General features: G+C 39.5%; 1 protein-coding gene across 7 annotated transcripts; it reads left to right on the top strand.

The window, feature by feature from the left end:
- Positions 1-3,558: 3,558 nt before the first annotated feature.
- On the top strand, positions 3,559-17,363 carry fgf7 (fibroblast growth factor 7). Of its 7 annotated transcripts, none has more exons than XM_036136216.1 (8): positions 3,559-3,726; positions 5,853-5,907; positions 8,811-8,851; positions 11,117-11,237; positions 11,756-11,835; positions 12,165-12,794; positions 15,274-15,380; positions 15,496-17,363. In XM_036136216.1, the coding sequence occupies exons 6-8, from the start codon at positions 12,509-12,511 to the stop codon at positions 15,700-15,702; spliced, it is 600 nt and encodes a 199-aa protein (XP_035992109.1). In that variant the 5' UTR covers positions 3,559-3,726; positions 5,853-5,907; positions 8,811-8,851; positions 11,117-11,237; positions 11,756-11,835; positions 12,165-12,508; the 3' UTR covers positions 15,703-17,363. The 7 variants fall into 7 exon arrangements, with proteins under 7 accessions (XP_035992109.1, XP_035992108.1, XP_021179537.2 ...); XM_036136215.1 differs by having other exon boundaries at positions 5,747-5,907; XM_021323862.2 differs by lacking the exon at positions 5,853-5,907.
- The last annotated feature ends 7,758 nt before the right edge of the window (positions 17,364-25,121 follow it).

Below are 25,121 nucleotides of genomic sequence, written 5' to 3'. Positions count from 1 at the left end.
AAGATCTGGGTCCCCAGAACAGAGCCGTCCTTCTTTATAAACTTGTTGAGCTTCTTTAAGTCAATGGCCCTGATGCTGCTACCCCAACAGATGATGGCAGAGGAGAGCACACTCTCCACAACAGACTTATAGAAGACCGGAAGCATCTTGCTGCAAACTCTAAAGGACCTAATCTTCCTCAGGAAGTACTGTCTACTCTGTCCCTTCTTGTAGACAGCTTGACAATTGCATCTCCAGTCGGGTTTACACCAAGGTATTTGTACTCCTCTGCCATTTCCACTTCTTGTCCAAGGATGGTAATAGTGTTGGACCTATTCCTATTTCTTCTGAAATCTACAATCATCTCCTTTGTTTTATCCACATTCAGAATGAGATGATTGTTTCTGCTACAAATGTGGTAAATACATTTTTTTTTACGGTTATCAAGAATTTGAGCTGATTTTTTTTATTGTCATGCACTCTACAAATCTGGCCTCAGCACAGCATTTGACACTGTTGAACATGATATATTATTAAAGCAACTAGAGAGCTGGATCAGACTCTCAGGTACAGCTCTCAGTTGGTTCAAATCCTACCTAGAGAACAGGAACTTCTTTGTACCAATATATAACTTCTTATCAGCACAGACAAAAGTCACACGTGGGGTACCCCAAGGTTCAATCCCGGGACCCCCTCTATACAATTTATATGCTCCCACCAGCTGAAGTTATAACAAGAAACCAGATTAGTTACCATAACTACGCAGATGATACGCAGCTCTACATTACAATGTTGCCAGGTGACGCTGAACCCATCCATGCACTGAATGGATGCTTAGAACAAATCAATGCATGGCTGTGCCAAAACTCACCGCACATCAATTGAAAAAAAGTCATCATGGGGCCAAGATTTAACACAAATAAAGATTTGGTAAACTGGAAAATATATATATATATATATTTTTTTACATGTGGAGGCCTTAGTGATACTAAATGCCATGAAGTAAAGTAGTAAAAATACTGATGACTAGACATATTCGTTAATAGCAAGGAAAACATACAAACTCTGTAGAAAAGTCCCTCAGATCAAACCCACAAGTGCAACACCAGAAACAACATGCAGAACAGCTTTGTCTCACCGCCCCAACCTTTGAACCCCCTGTAATGCAGCTTCATGCCAAGTTCATTAAGTGCCCCATTTAACGGCATGGAGCCCAGTGCTTGCCTGCTTTTATGAAGTTAACACACTTGCTGTGTTTGAACCTTCCCCATGTTATTATCGTTGCACCCTGCTGTCTAAAACCCCATCATACAGTTTTTTTTTTAATGATGAGACTAGAACATAAAGTGCTGTACTTAGATGAGCCATGATATTTTATTAGCTCTCTATTCTTTGGTCTGTTTTCCATAGTCATGGCATGGTGGTGCTTTACCCTTTTAAATTTTTAAATTAAAAGACAAAACAGTTGCCCCCCCTTCGGGTGAATGGCCTCAGAGACATACACACCGTGAATGTGAAAAGGGCAATTGGTAATAAAACAAGGAAAACAAAAGCTGTGACTGAGACACCCATCTGGAAGTATTTTGAGTTAATTAGGAAAGTAACTTTAGTTCTGAAATTGGTCGTGACAGTAATCGCCTCAAGTACAAGCTGTTATCTAGAATATTGATTTCAGATAATTACTTTGATGCAGCCTCTTCGGCTCAGTCACTGGTTGAGGTCATTATCTCAATCTGTTTTCAAGCTCCAGAACTGAAACGCAACTTACCATCTTATCGTATCACTATAGCAAATTTAACAAAACTCAAGGTTCACAAACAACAATGTTTGTAGTGCACCGATTTCAAAATGTAGGTCATGTCAATAAGGGGGAATAACAATACACTTCATTAATAAATGCAGCAAAACAGCTTAAGATTTGAGGATAAAAACTAATGAAGTGGAGGAATGCTAGTGAAAATACAAAGAAAAAAAGGAAGAACAAAAATGTAGAGATGGTTTGATTTTTTTCAGGTGGTGTTAAAAATAGGAGAATTGTATCTTTCTGCACTAGAAAAACTTTGAGGTGACCTTCATTGGCCTCAGTTTAAAATACCCACGCAGGTTGATGAAGAAAAGAATATGAAGATAACAAACCATTCAGATCCTTGTGAACTAGTTAAAACCTCCAACAACTGCTCTAAATACATTTAAAAGGTTAGTATTACGGGAGACTTTCACAGACTGTTTGCACCGAGAGAAGCTGTAAAGCACTTTGGGGTCGCTGGACTAGTTAAAGCGCTTTACAAGTTCAAGCCAGTACGAGTGTGAAGTAATTTTCTATTTTCTAGTATTTGTCTTCCTGTCACAGAATATGTCTAATTATCCATATTTTTACTATTACATATCATCGGACAGAATATTTTTATATATCCTATTGGATAATATTGATGACATTTTGTATTACTGAAGCCTTTACATGTTGTAAATGTCTTTTACTACAAGATTTTGCAGTCTTTCCAGTCCATAGTATTATAGTTTCTGAATTGGACCAATCAAGGGAGAAAATCATCGGACATCTAAAGTAGCTCAAACCTTAAACGTTTTGTCATTATTTGAATTAATGCTTTTTTGGGAAGTTTTTCTGCCACTGAAATGTGACGAAGGTGACATGGATGCTGATTTTCCAAACAAATGATCTGACGACGTAATGCAAGGAAGGAAAGCCTGCTGCTCATATTGAGCACAAATACTATGCCGTGCTGATCTTCCGAATGTGACTGAAAGATAACAAATAAATTGTACACAGAAATGTAACCTGTACAGAAATGGTGTAAATTGTTTAAAATTTTCCAGTAATTCCTAATTAGATAGGGAATGGCAAGAAATATGTCATGTGTTGAAGAATTGCCACAACTGCAAAGTCCTTTCCTGAAAAATAAAACTAGATAAAAGAAACTGTGGAGAATAAAATAAACTTTTAAAGCACATATTTCAGAGCCTCCTTTGCTAAAGTAGAGCATGTGTTTATAGGCAAGCCTGTGCTTTTTCTGATATACAAGCTGAGGCGGTGAGTGATTAAGACTGGGATCCCTGACAGCTGTTCCTACATTAAGTGGGATCAGTGTATTCCCCAGACAGAGAACCACAACACCAGTTCACAAGACGTAACACACTCGTTCCAATGCAGAAAAAATGAAGAACTTCATGTGTGTTGCGCAACAACTAAATACAGAAACACAGATTCCTCTAGAAAATAAGGCATCCGTTTACACTTTTCTAATATTTGGAGCCTTGATGAACTATCACTGCACTTCAGATTCCACTTTTCAATTCACATTTTATTAAATATCTAAAGTTGTGCCAATAAGGAACATTTTAACTTAACACACTTGACTGGAATCACCCAAGTTTGCACATGAACCTAACCATACCTGAGGCATTTGGAAGCCGGCAAACACGCAGATCCCATCGCATGCGGCCTGACTGAATATTTCTTATCTGAAGTGTCTCAAATTCACTTCAGACAAAACCCCAGCGGGCAATAATATTTACTGGCCGACACCAAGCAACATGACGAGTTTAAATCTCTCACTTCAAACAAGACAGAGGAACAGGGTACATCCTGTTGCCGTGTGTTGGATTTCACAGCACTAACTCAGAGAGCAAGCGGGACTCAGTTAGCGAGAGTTACAAAGGACCCAGCAGAGTGGGAGTGAAGCCTGTTACCACAGAAAGAACTGTCTTTGTTGCACTGTGAATAAAATGGTGAGTACTGCCCATTGCTTTTAGAAAACACAAACCTTAATTTGTGCACACTTTTTTTCTTCCACAAAACTCTATATTATATATATGTGAATCTTTTTCAAAACCTCTCAAGCTTTATTTTATTTTGTCTGTGTGCGAGTAGGCTGCATGTCCGTGAGCTCGTGCTTGTTAGGCTCTGCAGTTATTCATAGCTGGAGTTAATGTTGTGAGGCTCTATCCCAAGAGATCCCCAATTATTGTGGAATTTAGAAAGCAAAAGCTAAACCCAAACAGTCTAATGCTGGGCTAAGAATAGAGCGACCTTAGTGGCGGTGGTTCACTCTCCAAACACAAATGCAGACACATTGCTGGAAGTCAGGGCAAGGAGCACAGACACAGAGACAATCCGAGGCTCTTCTCTCTCCAGGAATGCTTTTAAAGTGTGGACAGCAGCCTTTGTGGCGATAGTGGAAACAATAATAAACTCTTGACGCTGCTCTAGGTGCCAGCAACGAAAGAAGAACTTCACATACATAAGAGGGATTAAAATCAGTAATATTGTCGTCCTATTTAAAGGAAGTCATATAAATAGCTAGCCAAAATGCAACTTTTCTGGTTGCACGTTAATATTTGAAGAAAGGGCAAAAGTTTTGAACCAAGATTATTTTCCGAATACTTTGCATCCAATGAGCCAGTAATTAAGACTTCAAAGTGGGCTCGATCAACAATTCGTCCCGGCAGCCTGAACATCTTTTAAAGTTTTTACTCAAACCACAGATGCTTTTTTATTTGTTTTCTGTGCAGTCTTTATTTATAACCACACACACACAACAAGCAAAAGTTAGGAAACAGCGACAAGCTTCCGTTGACAGCCTCAAAAAGACAAATGCCCGATAATTATACTAAAAACATATTCTGATAAATGACTCTCTGATGATAATCCAGTTAATTTTATTGCAAAGTATAGCAAAGAAGCTATGATATTTAATGTTCAAACTTGATTTTGCTTTTAGCCTTTTGGTCTGTATTACATCGGCAACATATTCACAGTCGCTTAGTAAACAAGCAAATCAGAACAACAACAAAAAGAAGTCGGGGGTGAGACCTGTATGGGCTCAAATTCCAGTCAGATTTTTTTGTGCTAGTAAATCAGAATGTGTAAATAAATTTTTTCAGAATGTAGATCAAAATGTCTGAGGATTTTATCTTTGTGCATCCATAGATAGGAATTTATGTATGTGCAAAAAAGATTTATATTTGTGTAAAATAATTACAGAATGTAAAAAATGTTTATACTTGCTACATTTTTTAAGGTCTATCTACAGATACACGGCAAAAACATGCGAGTAAAACCCATAAGTCCACATTTTAATTAGATTTTTCTTCTTCTCTGCTGATTGGTCAAAGTCATGTCAATCAGAAATTTAACAATCAAATCAGAAACATGGGTTTGACTGTCAAGGCTGCAAGTCCGGGGCTCTGTCCGATATATTGTAATTATAGCTTCTAGTTCCTACACCTAGCTCCTGTTCCTTGACCTTTCATGGGGTCAACAGTAAGAAGTCTATCGTGGGGAATAAAGGCGCTTCGGACTGCTGTGCCAAATTCAGAAAGCCTTTAAGTCACATGTCATTACACACATGAATGATGCAAGTCAAATCCGCGCCTACAGCCTTTTGAAAAAGAACTACAAAGTGGGTGCTCTCTTTTCTCTGACATTTTCTTTAATTTCTGTGAGGTTGGCTGTGCTTATATGTTATGTCATGCAAAGGTTTATGTTTTTTTATTGCTCCTAAGCACCAATGAGGGACATTGCAAGTGCCCTATGCTAAAGGATAGCATACAGGCTTCAGTTCCGACAGCACTTATCATGCCGGCCGCTGGCGCACTTCAGCTTTCACTATAGAGCCCTTATCAATTAGATCATTTTAGATAAAAGATGCCGCTTGCTGCTTAAGCCAGCATTACTTTATCATTTAGTTGAGCCAAAACAAAATAACTCATAATATATAATTCATATATGTTTTTTTTTTAAATTTAGTTTTCAGCCAGAGCACCATTCTCCAGCTTTACCATGACCTACTCTTCCAGGACTTGCAGTCGCGCTCAACCCCGACAGCCAAACCGATCTTTTTTCTGATTGGCAGGGAAACCGACCAATCAGCTGAGAGGACGAACATTCCCGTAAAGATGGATACTTTTGTAAGTTGAAACTCACAGCAGAGTTTGATGCGTAGATTTGTGGTGTAAAATTTTGGAGTTGTGTAACCGTTTGTAACTTTTTTTACATACAAACATTTTTTTGGCGCACACATACATTTTTATCTCTGGATGCGCAAACATAAAATTCTCAGACATTTTGGTTTACAATGTGGAAAAATATTTTCACAACTACACATTCTGATTTATGAGCACAAAATACATATGACCTGAATTTGAGCCAGACAGATACTCTCTGTCAAAGCTGTATCTAATAGCTGCTTGGGAATCACTTTGTTGGTGCTAAAACATTTTCTTATGTTATTTTTTGATTCTAACCAAAAAACAAAAGAAAGAAAGAAAGAAAGAAAGAAAGAAAGAAAGAAAGAAAGAAAGAAAGAAAGAAAGAAAGAAAGAAAGAAAGAAAGAAAGAAAGAAAGAAAGAAAGAAAGAAAGAAAGAAAGAAACACTGGAAAACTGCTTGTGACATTCTGCATATAAGAAGAGTACATTAAGGATCACAGCGGCATTTTAATGCTTTTTAGCATTAAGCTTTTTCATAGAAAATTGGTTTAACAAATAAACACACAACCGAACTCCCCCCCCCCCCCCCCCCCCCATATTCTCTGAAAGTTGTCAGACTCAACTACGGAAAACGAGTAAAAAACACACTTTGAAAGATCTTCACACAACAGTGAAATCTATCTCCTTGGAAGCAAAGTGGAAAAAACTCGAGACTTATGCCACTCAACATGAGGTCTCGAAATGTTGCTGTAAGCTACTTTAAATTTATGTCGGAAGTTATCGGCTGACAAATTTCAAAGCAAGGAAACGAGAGCTGGTGGTTAGTCTGGAGCTGAAGTCAGAACGGGATTTGAGTTCATGGTGAGCTGGCACGTTTGCGTGTTACACTGCAATCATCCGAACCCTCCAGACTCTCTGCTGGCTTCAGTGGCATTCAGCATAGCATCCAACGATTGGAATCAATTAAAAAGAATTTTTAAGAATTTAAATGTTAACCTCGGTTTGTCACAAGAGCAAAGAACTGACAGCTAAAAAGAGAAAGAGGAGAGGGATAAATAAAGTAGGGCAAATGGGAATGAAGACATTCGGTCATTGAGATTTAAAGAGGTTCACTCACGCAGGCCTTGTGTGTCTGCCTCACGGCCACTGCACTTCCTAAGCTACTGTAAACTCAGACACTGCCGGGCCTTTGATCCTCCAACAGCAGGCAGCCATTTAGCCTGTAAAACCAAACTACCTGCAATCACAGATACAAGTAAGTGCAGAAACATGTGCACAAACATGGACATGAAGTTCGAGTACGAGTCCTTTCTGATCGCAGCACTAGGCTTTGTTTATGTTACAGTCCTTCGAATGCTTGATCATCAGACTGACACTATCGTAAAGCAACAACAATAGGAATGTTACCGTTTCACCTAGAATACTGGTAACCCTATAGGACAAAATTAAAAAAGCAAAAAAAATATCTGACGAAATAGGAGCATGGGTATGTCTTTAGTTGGATATTTTCTCAGTGCGAGAGACCCAGAGGTAAAAAAAAAAAAAAAAAAATAGCTGGGACTGTCATGATCCCCAAGAATGCGTGCTTGTTTGGACTGGTTCTTTAAGTTCCTGGGATTGTGCTTCCTTCAGTTTTTCATCCTTCAGTGTTTGCTTATTTTTACCTTGTGATTTGGTTGGTGGATCTTGTTTCTGTTTGATTTCTATGTTTCTCCAAATCCTTGTGCACTATTCCCCTTCTCCCTCAGCTCCCTGCCTTCATCATCCTCAGCTGTCTTTCATAGTCATCTGATTACTTCCACCTGCTCTCCTTGCGCTCTCTGGCTCCATCCATACCCTAAATAATAGCTACTAGCTACGGCTCCTTGCTCCTGTTCCTTGACCTTCCATAGGGTCAACAGTATATTGTGGGGAGGAAAGTTTCGGACGGGTGTGCCGAATTCGGACAGCCTTTTAACTCCGACGTCATTATGTGACGGAAATGCTCGTGGATGATGTGAGTCAAATCTGCGCCTACAGACTTTCGAAAACGAACTACAAAATGCTCAATTTCGTTGATTTTCATGAGGGGGCTGTGCTGATACGTCATGTCATGCAAAGGATTGTGGGATACCTTAAGGGTTCTTAGGACCAGTAAGGGATGTCGTGAGGTTCCTACACAAAACTAGCCGTGGGAGAGAGCATACAAGCTACTTTTCCTACCTCCTTCCTTACTGACTGCGCAATTCAGACAGTACTTATCATGGTGACCACTGACGCACTTCCGCTTTGGCTAAAGAGTCCTTACTCTACAATTGTATTTGGACTGAACCTCAACTCTCTCCTCCTCTGTATTTGAGCCGCCTGTATTCATTTCTCCCTTGCTGGTTTCTCCTGTTACTCTCTGTTTTTTTTCCCCCTTACCTGTGCTCCGTTTTTGTACATTTTTTTGTTTCTTGATTAAATATAAATTTTTGTGACTACGGTGCTCTGCATTTGGGTCCTCATCCACTTACACCGGACAGGGACATAAAGAAACAGTAAAGAAACTTGCTCCAGTTAAAAGAGATTGTTTCTTTGGTAGCTATTTCTGTGAAGATAATTTATTGACACGATAAACTAAATGTTTCCCACTGGAGTAAAAGTATCACCTCCATATACTCAAGTATTGGTTAAATAACAAAAACAGGAGAAAAAGAATTTTAGGAACATTCAATAGCATAGTATAAATAAAAATAAATACAATGTATTTTATTTCTGTGTTCTTCTGTATAGCATATTTGCACATTATAAAACAATCATCACTATTTTCTGTATAGTTTTTCCAACATCTGCTTTTGTTTATTGTACAGGTTTCTTTCTTCTTTTTTATTATTGTTCTTTTCAATGTGTCTGCTCTGTAGGAGAACTACAGGAGCTTCATCTGAACAGCAGGAAAGTTCAGGTAATATTTTTGACTTTTACAAGCAGCCAGTTTCAGTTTCCTGGTTCCTAGTCATCAGACCTGTAATCAATCAATTGATAAACAACTTCTTTGTGGTCCACATGCATCTATTAGTGTGTAGGAAGAGGTATTTTACTCTAAAGAAAATGTTGTATGTGTCTAAGTTAGCTTCTTCAAAGGAGTAGTGAGGTAACCTCATGATTCTCTCATTGGCATCCAGGTCATGTTTAGGAGAAGCTGTGGAGCTGAAGTCCTCAACATCATTGTTGAAGCTTACAAAAATGCTTGCAAGGCAACTAAACAACCTTTTTTTAATCAGATAGTGGTTAAAAACAAAGTGATATCTTTATATGAAGCATGTGTCTGATTTCAAATAAAAACATTTCCTAATAGCATCATTACTAAAACAAGATGCTGTTGTTCCTTATGTTTAACAACTAAATGTCTTTAAAACGTATTCTATAAACAGTTAAAAAGTGTTTTGTTAAATGTTATTAACCTCTTTAGAACTTGTGATCCTCCTGTCTGAAACAAGACCTTCTGTCTCAAATCAGGATTTCATTAATCAGAAGGTATAGGTATAGGATGAAAGAATTTTCACCTAAGTGTGAGCTCTGCAGAAACGTATTGCATGTTCCCTCGCTTAATGGCCGAGAACAACAAGCACATTAGAGGTGTTTAGAGCAGCTGGTGGCTGCCAGACAGCCTTTAGGTGTTTTATGGAGATGGAGCCGCAACAATTAAAATCCTGAAATGTATAAGCTTTGTAAATCCACACACTATTTACTATTCTCACACTGTTGCCGTTAACTACATGATTAGGCTTAAAACACCAGGTGTATGTGCATTAGCACTCACTGCGCCAAAATCTGTGCATTCTTGGCACAAACAGTCCAAGTGTTTAGGGGAATCACTGTAGGACTTTATGAAGCGTTTGCAAGCATGTTCCTTTCTACAGGCATCTGCATTGCCGAGAAAGGCACAATTCACCAGGTGTTACTTAAACTTAAGAAATTAATTACAATTCTGGTTGTTTTTGTTTGTTTGTTTTGTAACTTTGACTAGTACCATTCCTACTGTGCAATCGTAATGTTCTCTTTGTGGCACCTGCTATGAAGGAGGAGACGGGAAATGAGAAGAGCTCATCTCCAGCCCCTGTTTGAACAGATCTTGGTGAAGCTGACATCACAGATGGTGTCTTATCTTCACCATCTCTGGGCCCAAACAAAATACTGCAGCTATGGATACTCCTCAACACTGCATTTATGTACATAAACAGACAGAAGGCAGATCATTCAACACTAAAACATAATGTAATAATAAAAAAATAACTGAGTCATTGTTGTTCCCCAGCAATCTGGGGGATTCAGTGAAAGCCCCTCCCATCTCTACATTACCGATAATTTTAAAGTTTTATCCCCCTAAGGTGAAGGAATGAGGCCGAGGCCACTCTCCAACATGGCACCAATCAGCTCCACCTTGTTTCACAGCAAGTAGGGGTCATTTCATAAACACAGGTCAGGGGTTTTGGGCTTTCATCTCAATTTGTCAACCAAACGGTATGGCAACATGGCCAAACAGCTCCTCCCATAAAGCAAAAGCCTCCAGGGAAAACATGCATTGATTCATGCAATGTACCGAAGTCACAATGGCAACTCTGCTTGTAAACCCGTCTGCAAGACGGGGGTCCAGGTTTTTAATTCAAGGCAAGGTCTCTCACTTCGTAGGCTTCTGGGAATCACTATGTCTGGCCCCTCTTGAAATAATCGGCCTCAGTGGACTTTATCAGGGGCTACATGGCCCTTGGACATGGCTCCAGAAGTTTTGCAAATCGCTCCAATGTGGCAAACAAGCTTTTACACGTACCACTCCAAAATTTGCGAAACCCGTGTGAAATATGGCACATGTGCAAGAAGTCATGTAATGTAATTTCTGTTCAGCCGGTGTTTACTTTCCTAATGTACAAGACCAGAACGTGAAGTGTTTCTGTAGTGATGAAAAAGCACAGTGGAACAAGCCAGAGGGACACAATAGATGAGGAGACGTGCTGCTGTCAGTGACCCTTTCGCAGACTTTGAGTCCCGACCGTCTCATATGCGAGCGCGTCATTAAAGGACCCATAAACACGTTTGAAGTAGCAAGTCAAGGCCATGTCTTCAGAGCAATAGATTGAAACTTTAAATACAAACAGTGAATCAGTTCATGACCTCTGACACAGCGAAGACTAGCTCTTAGCAGGGATGTCTTCTGTTTTTCTCTCCTTAGATGCAAACCAGTCAGGGATAACATCATTTGCTTCCCCTACTACACTTGATTAGGATGAGAAACAAAGCTCTGCCGTTTTCCCTCGAGCAAATAGATCCTCACCAGTGATTCCGTGTGCCAGGTAAAAGCGCCAATTAATTATGACATCTCAAGTGAAAGGTGAACAATTCTTCAAAGCTTTGTCATTGGAGTAAATAAACTTTGTAATGTGTGTGAGTCAGGTCTGTTATTTGCACCGCATGAAGCTATTTAGGACGTTGCTAAGAGAAGTTGTGGCGAATTCCCCAAGAATGAGTGTGCGAGTAAATGTTTTTAAACTACTTCACAGCTCGTACCGAGTAGTGTGTGGTGATTCAGAGAGTTTATAGCTCCCTCTCATGTCTGGTGGGTGAGTGGCAATGAGAGCCAGAGAGAGGGTGTTTCTCCGCTGCATCACAGCCATGGACAGCTGACTGGTTGGGCTCTAATTGCTCTCAAGTGAGGTCAGCAGCAGGCATTTATCTAAGCGGGGTGCACAAAAGAAGATGCACAGAGTCAGCTTGCCAGAAACCGGGAAGGCTAGATGAGGACTGACAGCAGTCTCCACCTCTTGCTTGGCTTCGTCGCATCACTGAACTGGGTTTACCTTTCCAAATACAGCTGCAGACCTGAGGAGCCTTAACGCCGGCGCTGAACAAGGAGCACGTGTCCGACGACGTCCGTGGTCACTCAGAACACATGTAAGTCGTCAGTCTCCAGGTATCGTTTGCTAATGTACTTTTGCTGAGGGAAGAGAGATGATGTTGTTATGAAGCAATCCGGAGTGCTATTTTACTCTGTGGGATGCATGACCAGAAGCCCCGTGGCGAATCATTGTGTCGAAATGGTGATATTCTATAACAAATACGAGAAATAAATATCCGAAGAAGCACTTTGAAATATCCTGGGGAAGGTTACAGCTTTAAAACCCAAGTGTTTTTGATTTTGGTGCTTTTTTTTTTTATTCATTCTACTTGTATTGTTCAACATGTATTTAGTAAAACATCTTGCAACCCAATCTCTTCTACAGTGACGACCGGCACAACAGTCCCTAATCTGGATTATTACATTGCTGGTTGGAACATCACCTCAAGCAGCTGATGAACGCTGCATGTGTGGACTAACAATCCAACAATGTCTCCGTTCTGCCAGCTATCTTCCTTTTCATGAGACTTCTCACCTTTGAGCTCAACCCAGCCTCGCAAAGTCTTCCTCCGGGCCACGCTGTTGAACATCCCACCAGGAGTCCCTGAAACAGGCGCCTGACGGATAAAAGGCAGGGGTCAGGAGCTCCCGGCCATCGAGGGACAGCGCTCAGCTCGCGAGCTCGCTTTTCAGCATGTTTTTCATTGATCCCCAAAGCATTGCATTATAATGCGCAAATGGACGCTGACATGGAACCTTCAAAGCCTGTTCTCAGCACTCTACCTGCACGCCATCTTTCTGTTTGGCAGCGTGTGTGTGGTCTACAGTGCCTGCACTCCAGAGCAACGCACTGCCATCATGAACTGCTCTAAACACGAGCGCCACACCAGGAACTATGATTACATGGAGGGAGGAGATGTGCGTTTTCGACAGCTGTTCAGCGGCACACAGTGGTTCCTCACGATTGATGACTCTGGCAACATTACGGGAACTCAAGATCCCACCAACTGCTACAGTAAGGATGGGGTTTTATTTTAAATGCTAAGGCTCATTACTGCTTCTTCAGTCTTCTACTTATATAATTAACCCTAATATGCAAGAGTTTGTTGCTTTAAATGTTTTTAAATCATTTTAGACCCTTTCTTCTTAAGATTTAGTATATTGAGAGTTTAGTGCATGTTTGGTCAGCGTGACAGAAACGTCCAGGTGATCTCATTCTACAGATTTATCCTCATGTTAGTAACGTTAGTGTTATCAAGTTGGGAGCTTTAATATGTTAAAGCCAAATTCTGGCTGTAATCATGTAAAGTAAAAACATACCACAACTAAAGGGTCACGTTCAGCCATTGGGCAAAAATTGACATTCGTGTGAACTGAGGATTAGAATGGTGCATTTGTTACAAACACATCTTTGCTACTTCATTCAGCTAAAAGGGAAAACTTTTACTACTATAATCTTATTTGCCAGCTTTAACAGCAGCAGCGTAACACCGGACTGCTCAAATCTGGGCTGTGGAATTAAATTCTTTCAGCGTTTCTGTTTACGGATGTGACTACAAGTCTCAGTCACAGTGAGGATGTTTTCCGTGGTTATCGTTTCCTCCTATCTAACAGTGCGGCTGAGGCAAGAATGTTGGCTTTAAAAGAAAGATGCCTCACGGAAAGGACGTATTGTGCAACAACTGGAAATGAAAGACTGAAAATCTGAGAAACCCACATGTGGCTGCAACTGGCACGCCAAGAGCACAATAACTGTTGTTTTTATTCTTTCTTTTAATCAAAAATCCTTTGATACTAGATGTATAAAATGACATTTATTTTAAATGGAAGCAAATTTAGTTTTTAGCTCTTCAATAAATCACTGCCGTTCTGACATAAAAGGCCCATGTAAAGTAGGGCTACAGCTCTGTCATGTTGACTTTTCTTTGTGTACTATAATTTGTTAAGAAGATAGAACATTTACACACTGAATTGTATAAAGAGCTGAAAGACACAGGAAGAACCTATCGTGCAGCAGATGTTAAACGATTGAAACTTTGCTCCTGTTTGTTTTGGAATATAGAAGTGCCTGTAGAGTCAGTGTGACAAAAGACATACTTTTGAAAAAAACCACCCCAATATCCTGTTCTTGAAAGAGTATCTGCTGTAATCGCCAACGATCTTCAGAAAAGGCACAATTGGGGTTTTAACCACAGGGCTGCTTGCCTTGCCAGCAGCAGCAAGTGATGGCTAATCCTTTTGAGTTGGTGATTATCTGAGAGGCTCTCCGCCTCAGGGCCAAAATGTTTTAAATTTGCGTGGGAATGTGCTTTTTTCTTTTCGTGATGCACTGAACGACTGGAACTGATGTAGAACATTGGCCAGCCAGTGGGTTAAATTACCAAACGTTAAGAGCAAATTGTGCCGTTACATTTCTCGTTCTCGTTGAAAGGAGAATTAAGGAAAGAATGAATGACTGAATGTTAACGAGGATTCAAGGTTAGCTGTACTTTTAATCAAAGGCGGGGTCAGGGGAATTTAAGCCAAACAGTCAAAGGTCATAATTATGAAGACAAATTAAAAGAGCAACCGGAGCACAAACAACGTTCCCAGACTGGGACGCTACCATCTGTTTGTGATCTGGCTAAGATGCATGCATACTTAATGTCACTCAAGGACTTGAGATGAGTTTTCCTTGTTTTTTCTCTACTTGTCAAATGAAATCATTTCTAACATATAATAGTAAAAGTGACAGCGAGGCTTTAGCTTAATCAAAAATCTGTCATGTGGACCTTTGCTGTTCTTGAAATACATGTGTTTATGTGAAAAAGATTTGAATTTCACGGTTAGATGTTTGTCCAAGTCAACGAGAAGAACATCCAAACAGAATAAACCCTACGTATCGTTTCACTCAAATACAGTTTCTAAATCTGTCTTAATGGATAAGTTACAACTACTCTCATCTTTGCTAATGATACAATAAGTCATGCTGTTGATTAGTAGGACGTCTATTTTAATGGAAGAAAAACATGCCCGGAGCTTACTTAGCATTTTTAAGCACATACTTTGAAGATATTACATTGATTGTACCTCAGTTTGATGGCATGACATCTCTTATTAGGGAACTCTTGCTTTTAGATTCAAATAACAAAAAAAAAAGTCTGACCTTTAATGGTCTGCCTTCGCAAAGACTTGAAGAGCAGAACTAAACTATAGCGTGCAAAGCACAAGCAAGGAGGCAGTTTTCTCAATCCCAGGGGAGAGGGGCTTAATCTGTCTCCCATATGTGCAATGGCATAGGTTGCGGTTTGTGTAATGACCACCCAGGCAAGTTAACAAGACTTGAACTAAGCCAGAGAGACCACAGACTGATTAATCACAGGAACCTCCATCGTTTTACTTAACGAAGATGAATGTTGAGGGCAGCGTGGAGCGGGACTGAAAGATGGACGTTGACAGTTTCTTATCTGCTCTGCGGTGTGTTTCATTTTCTTTACTGCCTGGCTGTCTGGCAGGTATCCTGGAGATCAGAACTGTGTCTGAGGGGCCCACACTGGCCATCAAAGCTGTAAAGAGCCAGCATTATATCTGCATGAGCAAGGCTGGACATCTGCAAGCCAAGGTAATGCTTCTCTTTCAGTGCTAAACCGATGTGCTGTTTTCAGCTTGTTATTGTGCAGCCATACAATTCGAGTTACAGAACATTGCAATAACGGTTTGATGTGCTGTCATTGCAGAAGACCTACGGTAAAAACTGCGACTTTAAGGAGAATTTCCTAGAGAACAAATACAATGCTTATTCCGCCACAAATAAAGACAGAGAAATGTTCATAGCTCTGAATCAGCGGGGAAGGCCAATGAGGGGGAAGAGGACCAGGAAGGAGCACGTAGCATCTCACTTTATCCCGATGAAATGCTGGGACGAAGAAAGGAGAGGAGAGTGACCGAAGCAAAGACTTTGACACAAACTGCAGGATTATGTCACTTATATGTATATCATACCAGACACATGTACTCTCAGTATCAACATCACGCTACACTTTCCCATTACGCAGCCATGTTAACAGCTGAAAAAAACCACAACGTATATTAAACTACTACAATCTCCATCATGCAAGATACCAATATCCCAAACTATAAAAGTATGACTAAAGTTATTTTGTTATTTTGAAGTAAATACTATAAAATGTTAGAAAACAGAAGTATTTTCTTACCAAACCATAAAATGATGTGCATACAGTCTGGACTGTATTATTTACAAAGGATTTACCACCAAGCTGCCAGATGAGGAGATGTATTTAATAATAATAAGAAAAAGGTCCAGAGGGGATAGCTGGTTTGACCAAAAAGTGCTGAAGCAAGCTGGGCTTGTCTTTACCTTCTTCTACTACACCAGATGCATTCATACAGAGCTGAAATAGTGCACGTAGTAAATGAAAATATGAACAAGCAGAGGCGAGTAAAGCTAACTGTGATTGATGTGTGTGTGAGTGTGTGGGTGCGCGCGCGTGTGTGTGTGAGATCCGTTTGTCGTTTATGCATCAACTTTGGTCAAATACACTGTAGCTGCTCACTGACTCCCTTTTCATTGTCAAGGCGTTATTTTGAAATGCTGAAAGGTTTTGCTGCTGCTTAACAGACATCAAGATATAAATAGAAAGCAAACAGCGTAATAGTTGAGATAACCTCTCTCAGATCTCTACACAAGTGGATAAGATATTTACTTTCATAGGGATTCTCTTTAGTTTCTATTCAGACATTCCTATTATGATCGAGTGACAGTTGGAAGGATATAGAAATATAGAGTCATTATTTGATACACTAATTTCATGAATATTAAACAAGTTATGGCTATAGCGTTGCAGTACTTTATCATGTATTGCTCTAATCCCCTTGTTTGTATAAAGGACATTTACCCCTGTTTTTCTCACAAACTTGGATAATTTACTGTGAAGCAATGCTTTACTTTTCATGTTTTTTCTCCACTAGAGGGTAAAACAAACCTCGAAATATATGTCATATCCCCATGCTCATAAAACTCCTTTGGTTAGCTTGTCAACAAGACATCAGACTTAAACAGAAACACATAGCTATCCCGTGGATGTTGCTTTGAACATCGTCACAACCCCGTTTTCTTGGTTTAAACTGCATGTGAACTCCATGAACCAAGCCATGAATCTGCCATAAATAAAACTGCCACTAAGCGTAGAAAGCTCTGGGGGAACTTGAAGACAAAGGTGTGTGTTCCTTATATACTGTGATAAAATTCATCATTATTTATTCTGTTCATTATCAACAATAAGGACAAACTTGGTATTTATTCACAGCTTTTGCATGTCTGTAATATCCACTGTGATATATCCATACTTAAACAAAAGGTCTGATCTGTTATTGGCTGTAATTTCGATCTTATAGTAAAATGACCCGTTTTGATAACCCAATGTACTCTTTAACTCTGCAATTTGCATTATCCTGTTGAGAAAACCTATTAACAGTAAAGCAAATACAGTGTATCATATGCAAATATGTTGTTCTTGTTTATTTTTGTTGTTGCTTTTTTTTCAGACGATTTCTTGCATGTTGCAAATAAATATATGGAAAAATGCTTGTGTCCTTGGACAATCCTGAGAAAATAACACAGAATCTTTCAATCTGATGAGAGAGGGTTACATGTAATGCACCTCAAGGGTATGAGCATTCATTTATGATGGAAGATACATTAAGTTGGTCCAAGTTTACTTTGCATAACGTAAAAAATGGGGCCTTGTCAGTGTAGAAAAAAATAGTGCAGACTGACGGGCGGGCTGCCAACACATGCATTTAGTTATTTAAACACAAGCATGGATTCCCCCAGAAACGCTCACCGACACAGAGAACACGTCTTGCAAGGGTTCACATCTGGCTTGGAAAACCCCTGTCACATAGAGACAGGGAAATTGAGAGAGCAAGCCTATGAAATATGATTGACCCAAACAACATCTGAGCAAGGTGAGGGCTTCTGCCAAGTCACGCAAAGTTATCCTTAGCAGATAATTTGTAACATGCTCAAAACGTAAACACATTTCAGACTCAAGGCCATGTATTCCCAGTAGGACGAAGGCTGGAGCCGACCAACAACAGCGAGAACCCTCACAGATGTCAAGCTGCTGGCTTCCAATAAAAGGATGCAACACAGGCACACCCGGCACAAATCCTTACAACTTACAACGTACGAAAGCAGGCCTGATTTTATTTAAACATTTTCTTTATGAAATAACAGCTCTCTTTATTATTAAGAGCTGCAGGATAAATGGGGAAGCATATTGCTTATTGAAATCACCTCTGAATGAATGCAGTTGTTTAAGCAGTTTGTCTAAACAGTTTTCTTTCCATATTATTAATACTTTGAAGCTGTTTATTTCCAAACCTAGCCAAAATAACTAACTCCATGATAATAACTCTGAAGTGCTCTCTAATCTACGTACTTAGCTGATGGGAACTTGCATAAAACAATCGGGGAAAATTATTAAATATGTATGATTCGTTGCTTTTCTGCACGGGAACAAAAAATTACAACAAAATTACAAAGCTACTGTGTAATCTGACGAACCTCTTGAGATGAAAAACTCTTCTATATCAATGATTTATTATTAATTGTGATGCTTCATAATAGCAGAATTGGATTTTTTTATAATTTTGTTTGTATCCCCATAACTATGGAGCCTCTAAAGGGACACTGAAGAGCAATCAAAAAAGAAAACAAAGTTTGTTGTGCGCACAGATACTTCTTTGGCTGCCATCTTTAACATCAAGGAAAAGTAACTATCTGGTTGAAGCAAGAAAGTATGTGGTGTGTAAGTAAAAGTAAGTGGTGTATAAGTAAAAGTATGTGGTGTGCTCAATAATGTTTTATAATGTTTTTCCTTCAATGACCCTTTAGGGACTCCGTAGAAACCCACACATATCCCATATTACAGGTTACATGTGCAGACAGGGGCAGCGTCTGCAAAACAGTGAAGTCTGTGTCTGGCTGTTAACAACAGAACCTGGAAGACCCCGAGAAGAGGGGAGAATAAAAAAGCAAAGACGAGTGAGGATGAACAGGGAACGAGGCTGGGGATTCTCGTGCGACGATGGAGGGGTGGTCTGGGGGCACAAGGAGAATGGGGGGCCCTGGGGGGGGGGGGGGGAGAGAGAGAACACACAGCTGAACTTGATATATCTCAGAGCTGTCAACCTTTATATTCCCAAAGTAAATATGTTGTTATGCAACCTGGGATAATCTGTGTTTGAACCTCTTTGCACGGAGACCCAAACAGGACCAGAGGGAAAAGTGGGTATGGAGCTCCAGCAGTTATGGGAACATCATACCTGCACACTGATAACAGAGGAGAGGATGGGGATAGAGAACTTTTAAGATAAACCTACAAATGTATTTACAGAATGCTGACCAAACTTTTGAAGATCCATCCGTCCAATAATGCATCATTTTCTTCCCCTTATCTAAGATCAGGCTGCAGATGCAACAGGTCCGGAAGAGAAACAAGTAACAATCTGCTTCACAGGGGGTCCAAACTGTAGAGAGCCGATTCATTCAAAATGAAATAAACATTGCTATTAATAAATTATTAATACATATTCCATCAAATATGTAAATGTCCACATGAAATCAAATAATATATATATATATATATATATATATATATATATATATATATATATATATATATTTTTTTTTTTAAACTATGTCTAACTTGTTTTGTTCTTCATTTATTTATTCAAGAATTATTTATTAATTTATTTCATAAGGCTGTTTTATTTTGTGACACTTATTTAGTAAAGCTACTTTATTTAGGGACTCTTGTTCCTTAACTCCATTTTTATTTCAGGCTTTTTTTATTTCATGTTCTTATATTCAAATGAGGGGGCAGAGGTTGGGGAGCAGAGGGGACAGAGGTTGGGTCTAGGGGTGCGGTTCTGGTCAGAGCCTAAACTGGGAGTTTCTTGGGGGGGGGGGGGGGGGGGTTGTGTAAGACATGAGTGGTTTGATTGATTGGGTGGAAGGGGTTTGTGTAAGAAGCGATTGGTTGAGGAGCTTCAGTGGGAGGGGTTTGTAGGACACGATTGGTTGGATTGACAATTTTTGGTGGGATTTGAAGAAGCCATGACAGTCGGATTTCTTTACTTTCTTTCCGCCTCCTAAGGAACTGGCAGTGGAGACACTCGGCGTCACGGTATACCCACAACCACAGCTGTGCGTCTGCAGATGCAAGAGCTTGGCTGGAAATATGCATTCCTCCGTCGCATTGAGTGTACTGCACTTTGAATTGTCTTGTTACTGAAAAGTGCTTTCTGAATAAACTTTCCTTGCCTTACTGCAACACTACCATGGGAATGTTCACTGGGCTTATTCTTTGATCATAGTTGTCATCCAAAGGCAGTCTAGTTAAAGTTTGGGGACAAACTGGCAAGCTTTGTGCTGTGTTCATGAACAGTAGACAGTTTTAGCATCATGTCTAATTGCTAGGATGTTGTCTTATAAATTGCTTTTCTCACCTGTCACTGGCTGTTCTGCAGTACTGTAAAGAAGACATTCCTACATGCTTTTTGCCTTTGTTGTAGGTGTTAATATACAATGAAATTCTGAGTTAAATTCCTTATATGTTTTAACATGGCAACAAGAAAATCACCAACTTTGTTTACTGTTTAGAAAACAGATTCTAAAGGTAAGCAGTGTTGGGAAGTAACAGAATACATGTACTGCCGTTACGTAGTTAGGAAACCAATAATAGTAACCGTATTCTGATACAGTTACTATTTTAAACCTGGGTATTTACAATACAGTTACATTTGTAAATAACATGCCACAGTCTAAAAGCTGAGTTATACTCACGTGTTGGGTTGCCACATCTGTGCGGACTGGGCACGAGTCCAGAAGCACTATAGACGTTTATACTTGACACAGACGTAGTTGCAGTATTCACAAAAAACACAGGTGAACAGTACTCAACATAACTAATGGAAATGCAGTAAAAAGAGAAGAAACGGTAGATGTCACTTCCAAAATGGCCGTGTGCAGTATTGTAAACAATAATGAAGAATAGTTAGAGCATTTATGGCAGCTAAACAGAAATATGCAAAGGATTAGAGACATAGCAGAAGATGTTACATTCACCCATTGCATACAAAAAGACATGAAGATAGGGAAAAACAACCTGTCTGTAAGGCCCATGGGCAGACCTGCCAACTTCTGTGGAAAGTTCAGCGTGGGATAATGGTTATTTTTCGCAGCACGGATGTTTAGTCTCATTTTCACTGACTAGACATGGAAGTAGGGATATTTACCTTTGTTAAAAAGTGAAAGAGTATTGTCCACACTTTATTGTTCAGTTAATGTTTTAAAACATAAAATTACACAAAATTGTTTTCTCATGACTGTTTCAATACGAGACTGCCTAATATGAGGAGAATCCCGTCTGTTTAAACTCCATTCACAACATTTACTCTCAATATTGCACGTTCTCAACAAGTAAACGGCTCTGTGTGTCATGATTTGGGTTTTTGTTTATTTTGCTTTTGGACTTATCAGGACTTTTCTCATGTAGCCTTTTCACCTCTCAGCCACCAGCCATTATCCAATCAGCTCAGTCTGCTTCCAGCCACCACCCGGTTCTAGATCATCTCCCCCTGTTGCCACTAATTACATTCAACTCTGGTCACCTGTTCACCTGGGGCCTGTTTCAATAAGGAGGTTCAACCAACTCTGAGTTAAAACTTGAACTCTGAGTTGACTTAGCCTGAGATGGGAAACTCTGAGTTTTGGGTTTCAGAGCAGCTGAAATGAGTTAGTTCAATCAACTCTGAGTTCACTGACTCTGAGTTAAGTGCGTGCACCACAACTATAAAAAGCCATTATCAATGGAGTGCAGATATTACGAGTCACCATGGCAACAGCTTCAGACAAAAAAAGGTGTGCATTTTTCTCACCAGCAGAACTGGATGTGCTTATGCAAGCATATGCAGAATTTGAATATGTATTTGAAAAAAAAGCTAATTAGTAAGTAGACCAATACTTTCTAGTGACAGTAATTATTACATTAATCTAATTAGACTTGTTGAAGATAAAATTTGTAGTTAGTAATTAAGAACTATTTTAGAGTAACTTACCCAACTGTTATAATATCAGAGGTGAAACTAGAAGAACAGTATTTTATTAAACCTTATTTAATTTTCATGGATATGTGCAATCCTGCAGGCATCAAAAGAACATGGCAGCAGCTGAAAATGAAATATAAAAACATATTTCAAGCAGGTAAGCCTTGAGCACATCATAGGAGTAGAGTAGCTACCTGGCTGTACAAACATTTGACATATTAAATGACTAAATGGCATTCAGTGTAGCATTTTTGACATATGTCTAAATGTTCATTCTCATTTGACTTCTACTCAGCCAACAGAAAGAAGGCAGAGGCTCGTAAAACAGGGGGAGGACCTGTACCACCACCCCTGACAAATGCAGAAGAGATGGCCCTGAGCCTAAATGCTGGAAGGCCAATGGCTGAGGGAATTCCTGGAGGGACTTCATCAGAGCCAGTCACTCCAGAAGATTTAGGTGCCTTCATAAAATGTAAGAGGTCTACCTACAGTGTGATTTTCTTTATATAGACTAAATGTGATATTCCCATTTATATTACTTTGAGTTGGGTTTTTTGTTGGTCCCAACAGATTCGGATGGTAATATCTGCCTCTTGGAGCCTCCTGTCCCAACAGTACCCCATACAGTTGTCAGTAGCCTACTCCATACACCATCAATTATGACAAATAGTATTATAAAGTGTACTCATTGAAATGCTCATCTTCACAGGATGATGGGTATGAAGAAACCGTTTCTGCTGCCACAGACAGGCCTACAGAGGTAATTTTAATATTATATGTCTACACATCAAACAATCTACACATTCACATTTATATGTGGAGTAGCCTATAGAATCCAAGTTTATATCTATAAATGGTCATTCTTATCTCTACCCCCCAGAGTGTAGAAGAACAGCAGGAGGAAGGTCCATCAACTTCTGGTGCACAGATGGACACAGTTCAGGGATTTACAGTAAATGCCACAGTTTCATTCTGAATTTTAGACTGCATTCATGATGTAACTATAATCTAATGTATTTTCAGTTGCCAGTTAAGGAGTTATATAGACTTCTTATAATTAAAAAGATAGAAAAAAACAGCAAAGAACTTGTATACTTGGACCGCCAGATCCAAAAGGCAGATCTGGAAATCGACATTCTGAAACTAAAGCTAGAGGTGAGTGTATGGTCACAGGTGAATTCTAGGAAGTATTAAAACTATTTTAAAATCTTTCTTTTTTTTTTTTTTTAGCAAATGAAGAACACCATATAAATTGCTGTGATAGGATAGAGATATTACAAAAAATCCACTCTGGGCCTTAAAATCCTTTCCCGACGTAAATGTAACTCCCTACGAAGTAATACAGCCTCTTCGTCAACAGGATCATCCATAAAAGGACATGCCATTTCATTCCCTTTGATGCGGTCTGCGTGACTGAAATGTAAAACGTTAAACACCACTTCCTCTTTAAAAAAGGAGAGGAGACCAAAATAAACTCTGGGTTTTCTGAAGAAAACCTGCTCCTGACCAGGTTAGGTTCACAGAGTAAATTGCCATGGTAACTGACTCTGAGTATAAGTTACCTCTCTTTCAGAAACGGGCTTGACTTACTCTGCTTTCTCAGGTTTAACTTACCTCCCTTTCTGAAACAGAAAACCCAGAGTTTCCCTCATTTCAGGGTTAACATACTCAGAGTTTTCACTTAACCTCCTTTCTGAAACAGGCCCCAGGACTTTTCTCATGTAGCCTTTTCACCTCTCAGCCACCAGCCATTATCCAATCAGCTCAGTCTGCTTCCAGCCACCACCCGGTTCTAGATCATCTCCCCCTGTTGCCACTAATTACATTCAACTCTGGTCACCTGTTCACCTGGGGCCTGTTTCAATAAGGAGGTTCAACCAACTCTGAGTTAAAACTTGAACTCTGAGTTGACTTAGCCTGAGATGGGAAACTCTGAGTTTTGGGTTTCAGAACAGCTGAAATGAGTTAGTTCAATCAACTCTGAGTTCACTGACTCTGAGTTAAGTGCGTGCACCACAACTATAAAAAGCCATTATCAATGGAGTGCAGATATTACGAGTCACCATGGCAACAGCTTCAGACAAAAAAAGGTGTGCATTTTTCTCACCAGCAGAACTGGATGTGCTTATGCAAGCATATGCAGAATTTGAATATGTATTTGAAAAAAAAGCTAATTAGTAAGTAGACCAATACTTTCTAGTGACAGTAATTATTACATTAATCTAATTAGACTTGTTGAAGATAAAATTTGTAGTTAGTAATTAAGAACTATTTTAAAGTAACTTACCCAGCTGTTATAATATCAGAGGTGAAACTGGAAGAACAGTATTTTATTAAACCTAATTTAATTTCCATGGATAGGTGCAATCCTGCAGGCATCAAAAGAACATGGCAGCAGCTGAAAATGAAATATAAAAACATATTTCAAGCAGGTAAGCCTTGAGCACATCATAGGAGTAGAGTAGCTACCTGGCTGTACAAACATTTGACATATTAAATGACTAAATGGCATTCAGTGTAGCATTTTTGACACAGGTCTAAATGTTCATTCTCATTTGACTTCTACTCAGCCAACAGAAAGAAGGCAGAGGCTCGTAAAACAGGGGGAGGACCTGAACCACCACCCCTGACAAATGCAGAAGAGATGGCCCTGAGCCTAAATGCTGGAAGGCCAATGGCTAAGGGAATTCCTGGAGAGACTTCATCAAAGCCAATCACTCCAGAATATTTAAGTGCCTTCATAAAATGTAAGAGGTCTACCTACAGTGTTATTTTTTTATATAGACTAAATGTGATATTTCCATTCATATTACTTTGGGTTGGGTTTTTTGTTGGCCCCAACAGATTTGGATGGTAATATCTGCCTCTTGGAGCCTCCTGTCCCAACAGTACCCCATACAGTTGTCAGTAGCCTACTCCATACACCATCAATTATGACAAATAGTATTATAAAGTGTACTCATTGAAATGCTCATCTTCACAGGATGATGGGGATGAAGAAACCGTTTCTGCTGCCACAGACAGGCCTACAAAGGTAATTTTAATATTACATTTATATGTGGAGTAGCCTATAGAATCCAAGTTTATATCTATAAATGGTCATTCTTATCTCTACCCCCCAGAGTGTGGAAGAACAGCAGGAGGAAGGTCCATCAACTTCTGGTGCACAGATGGACACAGTTCAGTGATTTACAGTAAATGTCACAGTTTCATTCTGAATTTTAGACTA

The sequence above is a fragment of the Fundulus heteroclitus genome, chromosome 4, assembly GCF_011125445.2.
Source record: "Fundulus heteroclitus isolate FHET01 chromosome 4, MU-UCD_Fhet_4.1, whole genome shotgun sequence".
Lineage (NCBI taxonomy): Eukaryota > Metazoa > Chordata > Actinopteri > Cyprinodontiformes > Fundulidae > Fundulus > Fundulus heteroclitus.
Note: the sequence above shows the minus strand (reverse complement) of the source record. Positions and strands in the feature narration are given on the sequence as shown.

Bases quoted from the DNA above. Each gene is read 5' to 3' on its own strand.
- fgf7 (XM_036136219.1), top strand. From the start codon at position 12,509: ATGCGCAAATGGACGCTGACATGGAACCTTCAAAGCCTGTTCTCAGCA. The intron at 12,795-15,273 runs GTAAGGATGGGG...GCTGTCTGGCAG, and splicing joins AGATCCCACCAACTGCTACA to GTATCCTGGAGATCAGAACT. The intron at 15,381-15,495 runs GTAATGCTTCTC...CTGTCATTGCAG, and splicing joins CTGGACATCTGCAAGCCAAG to AAGACCTACGGTAAAAACTG.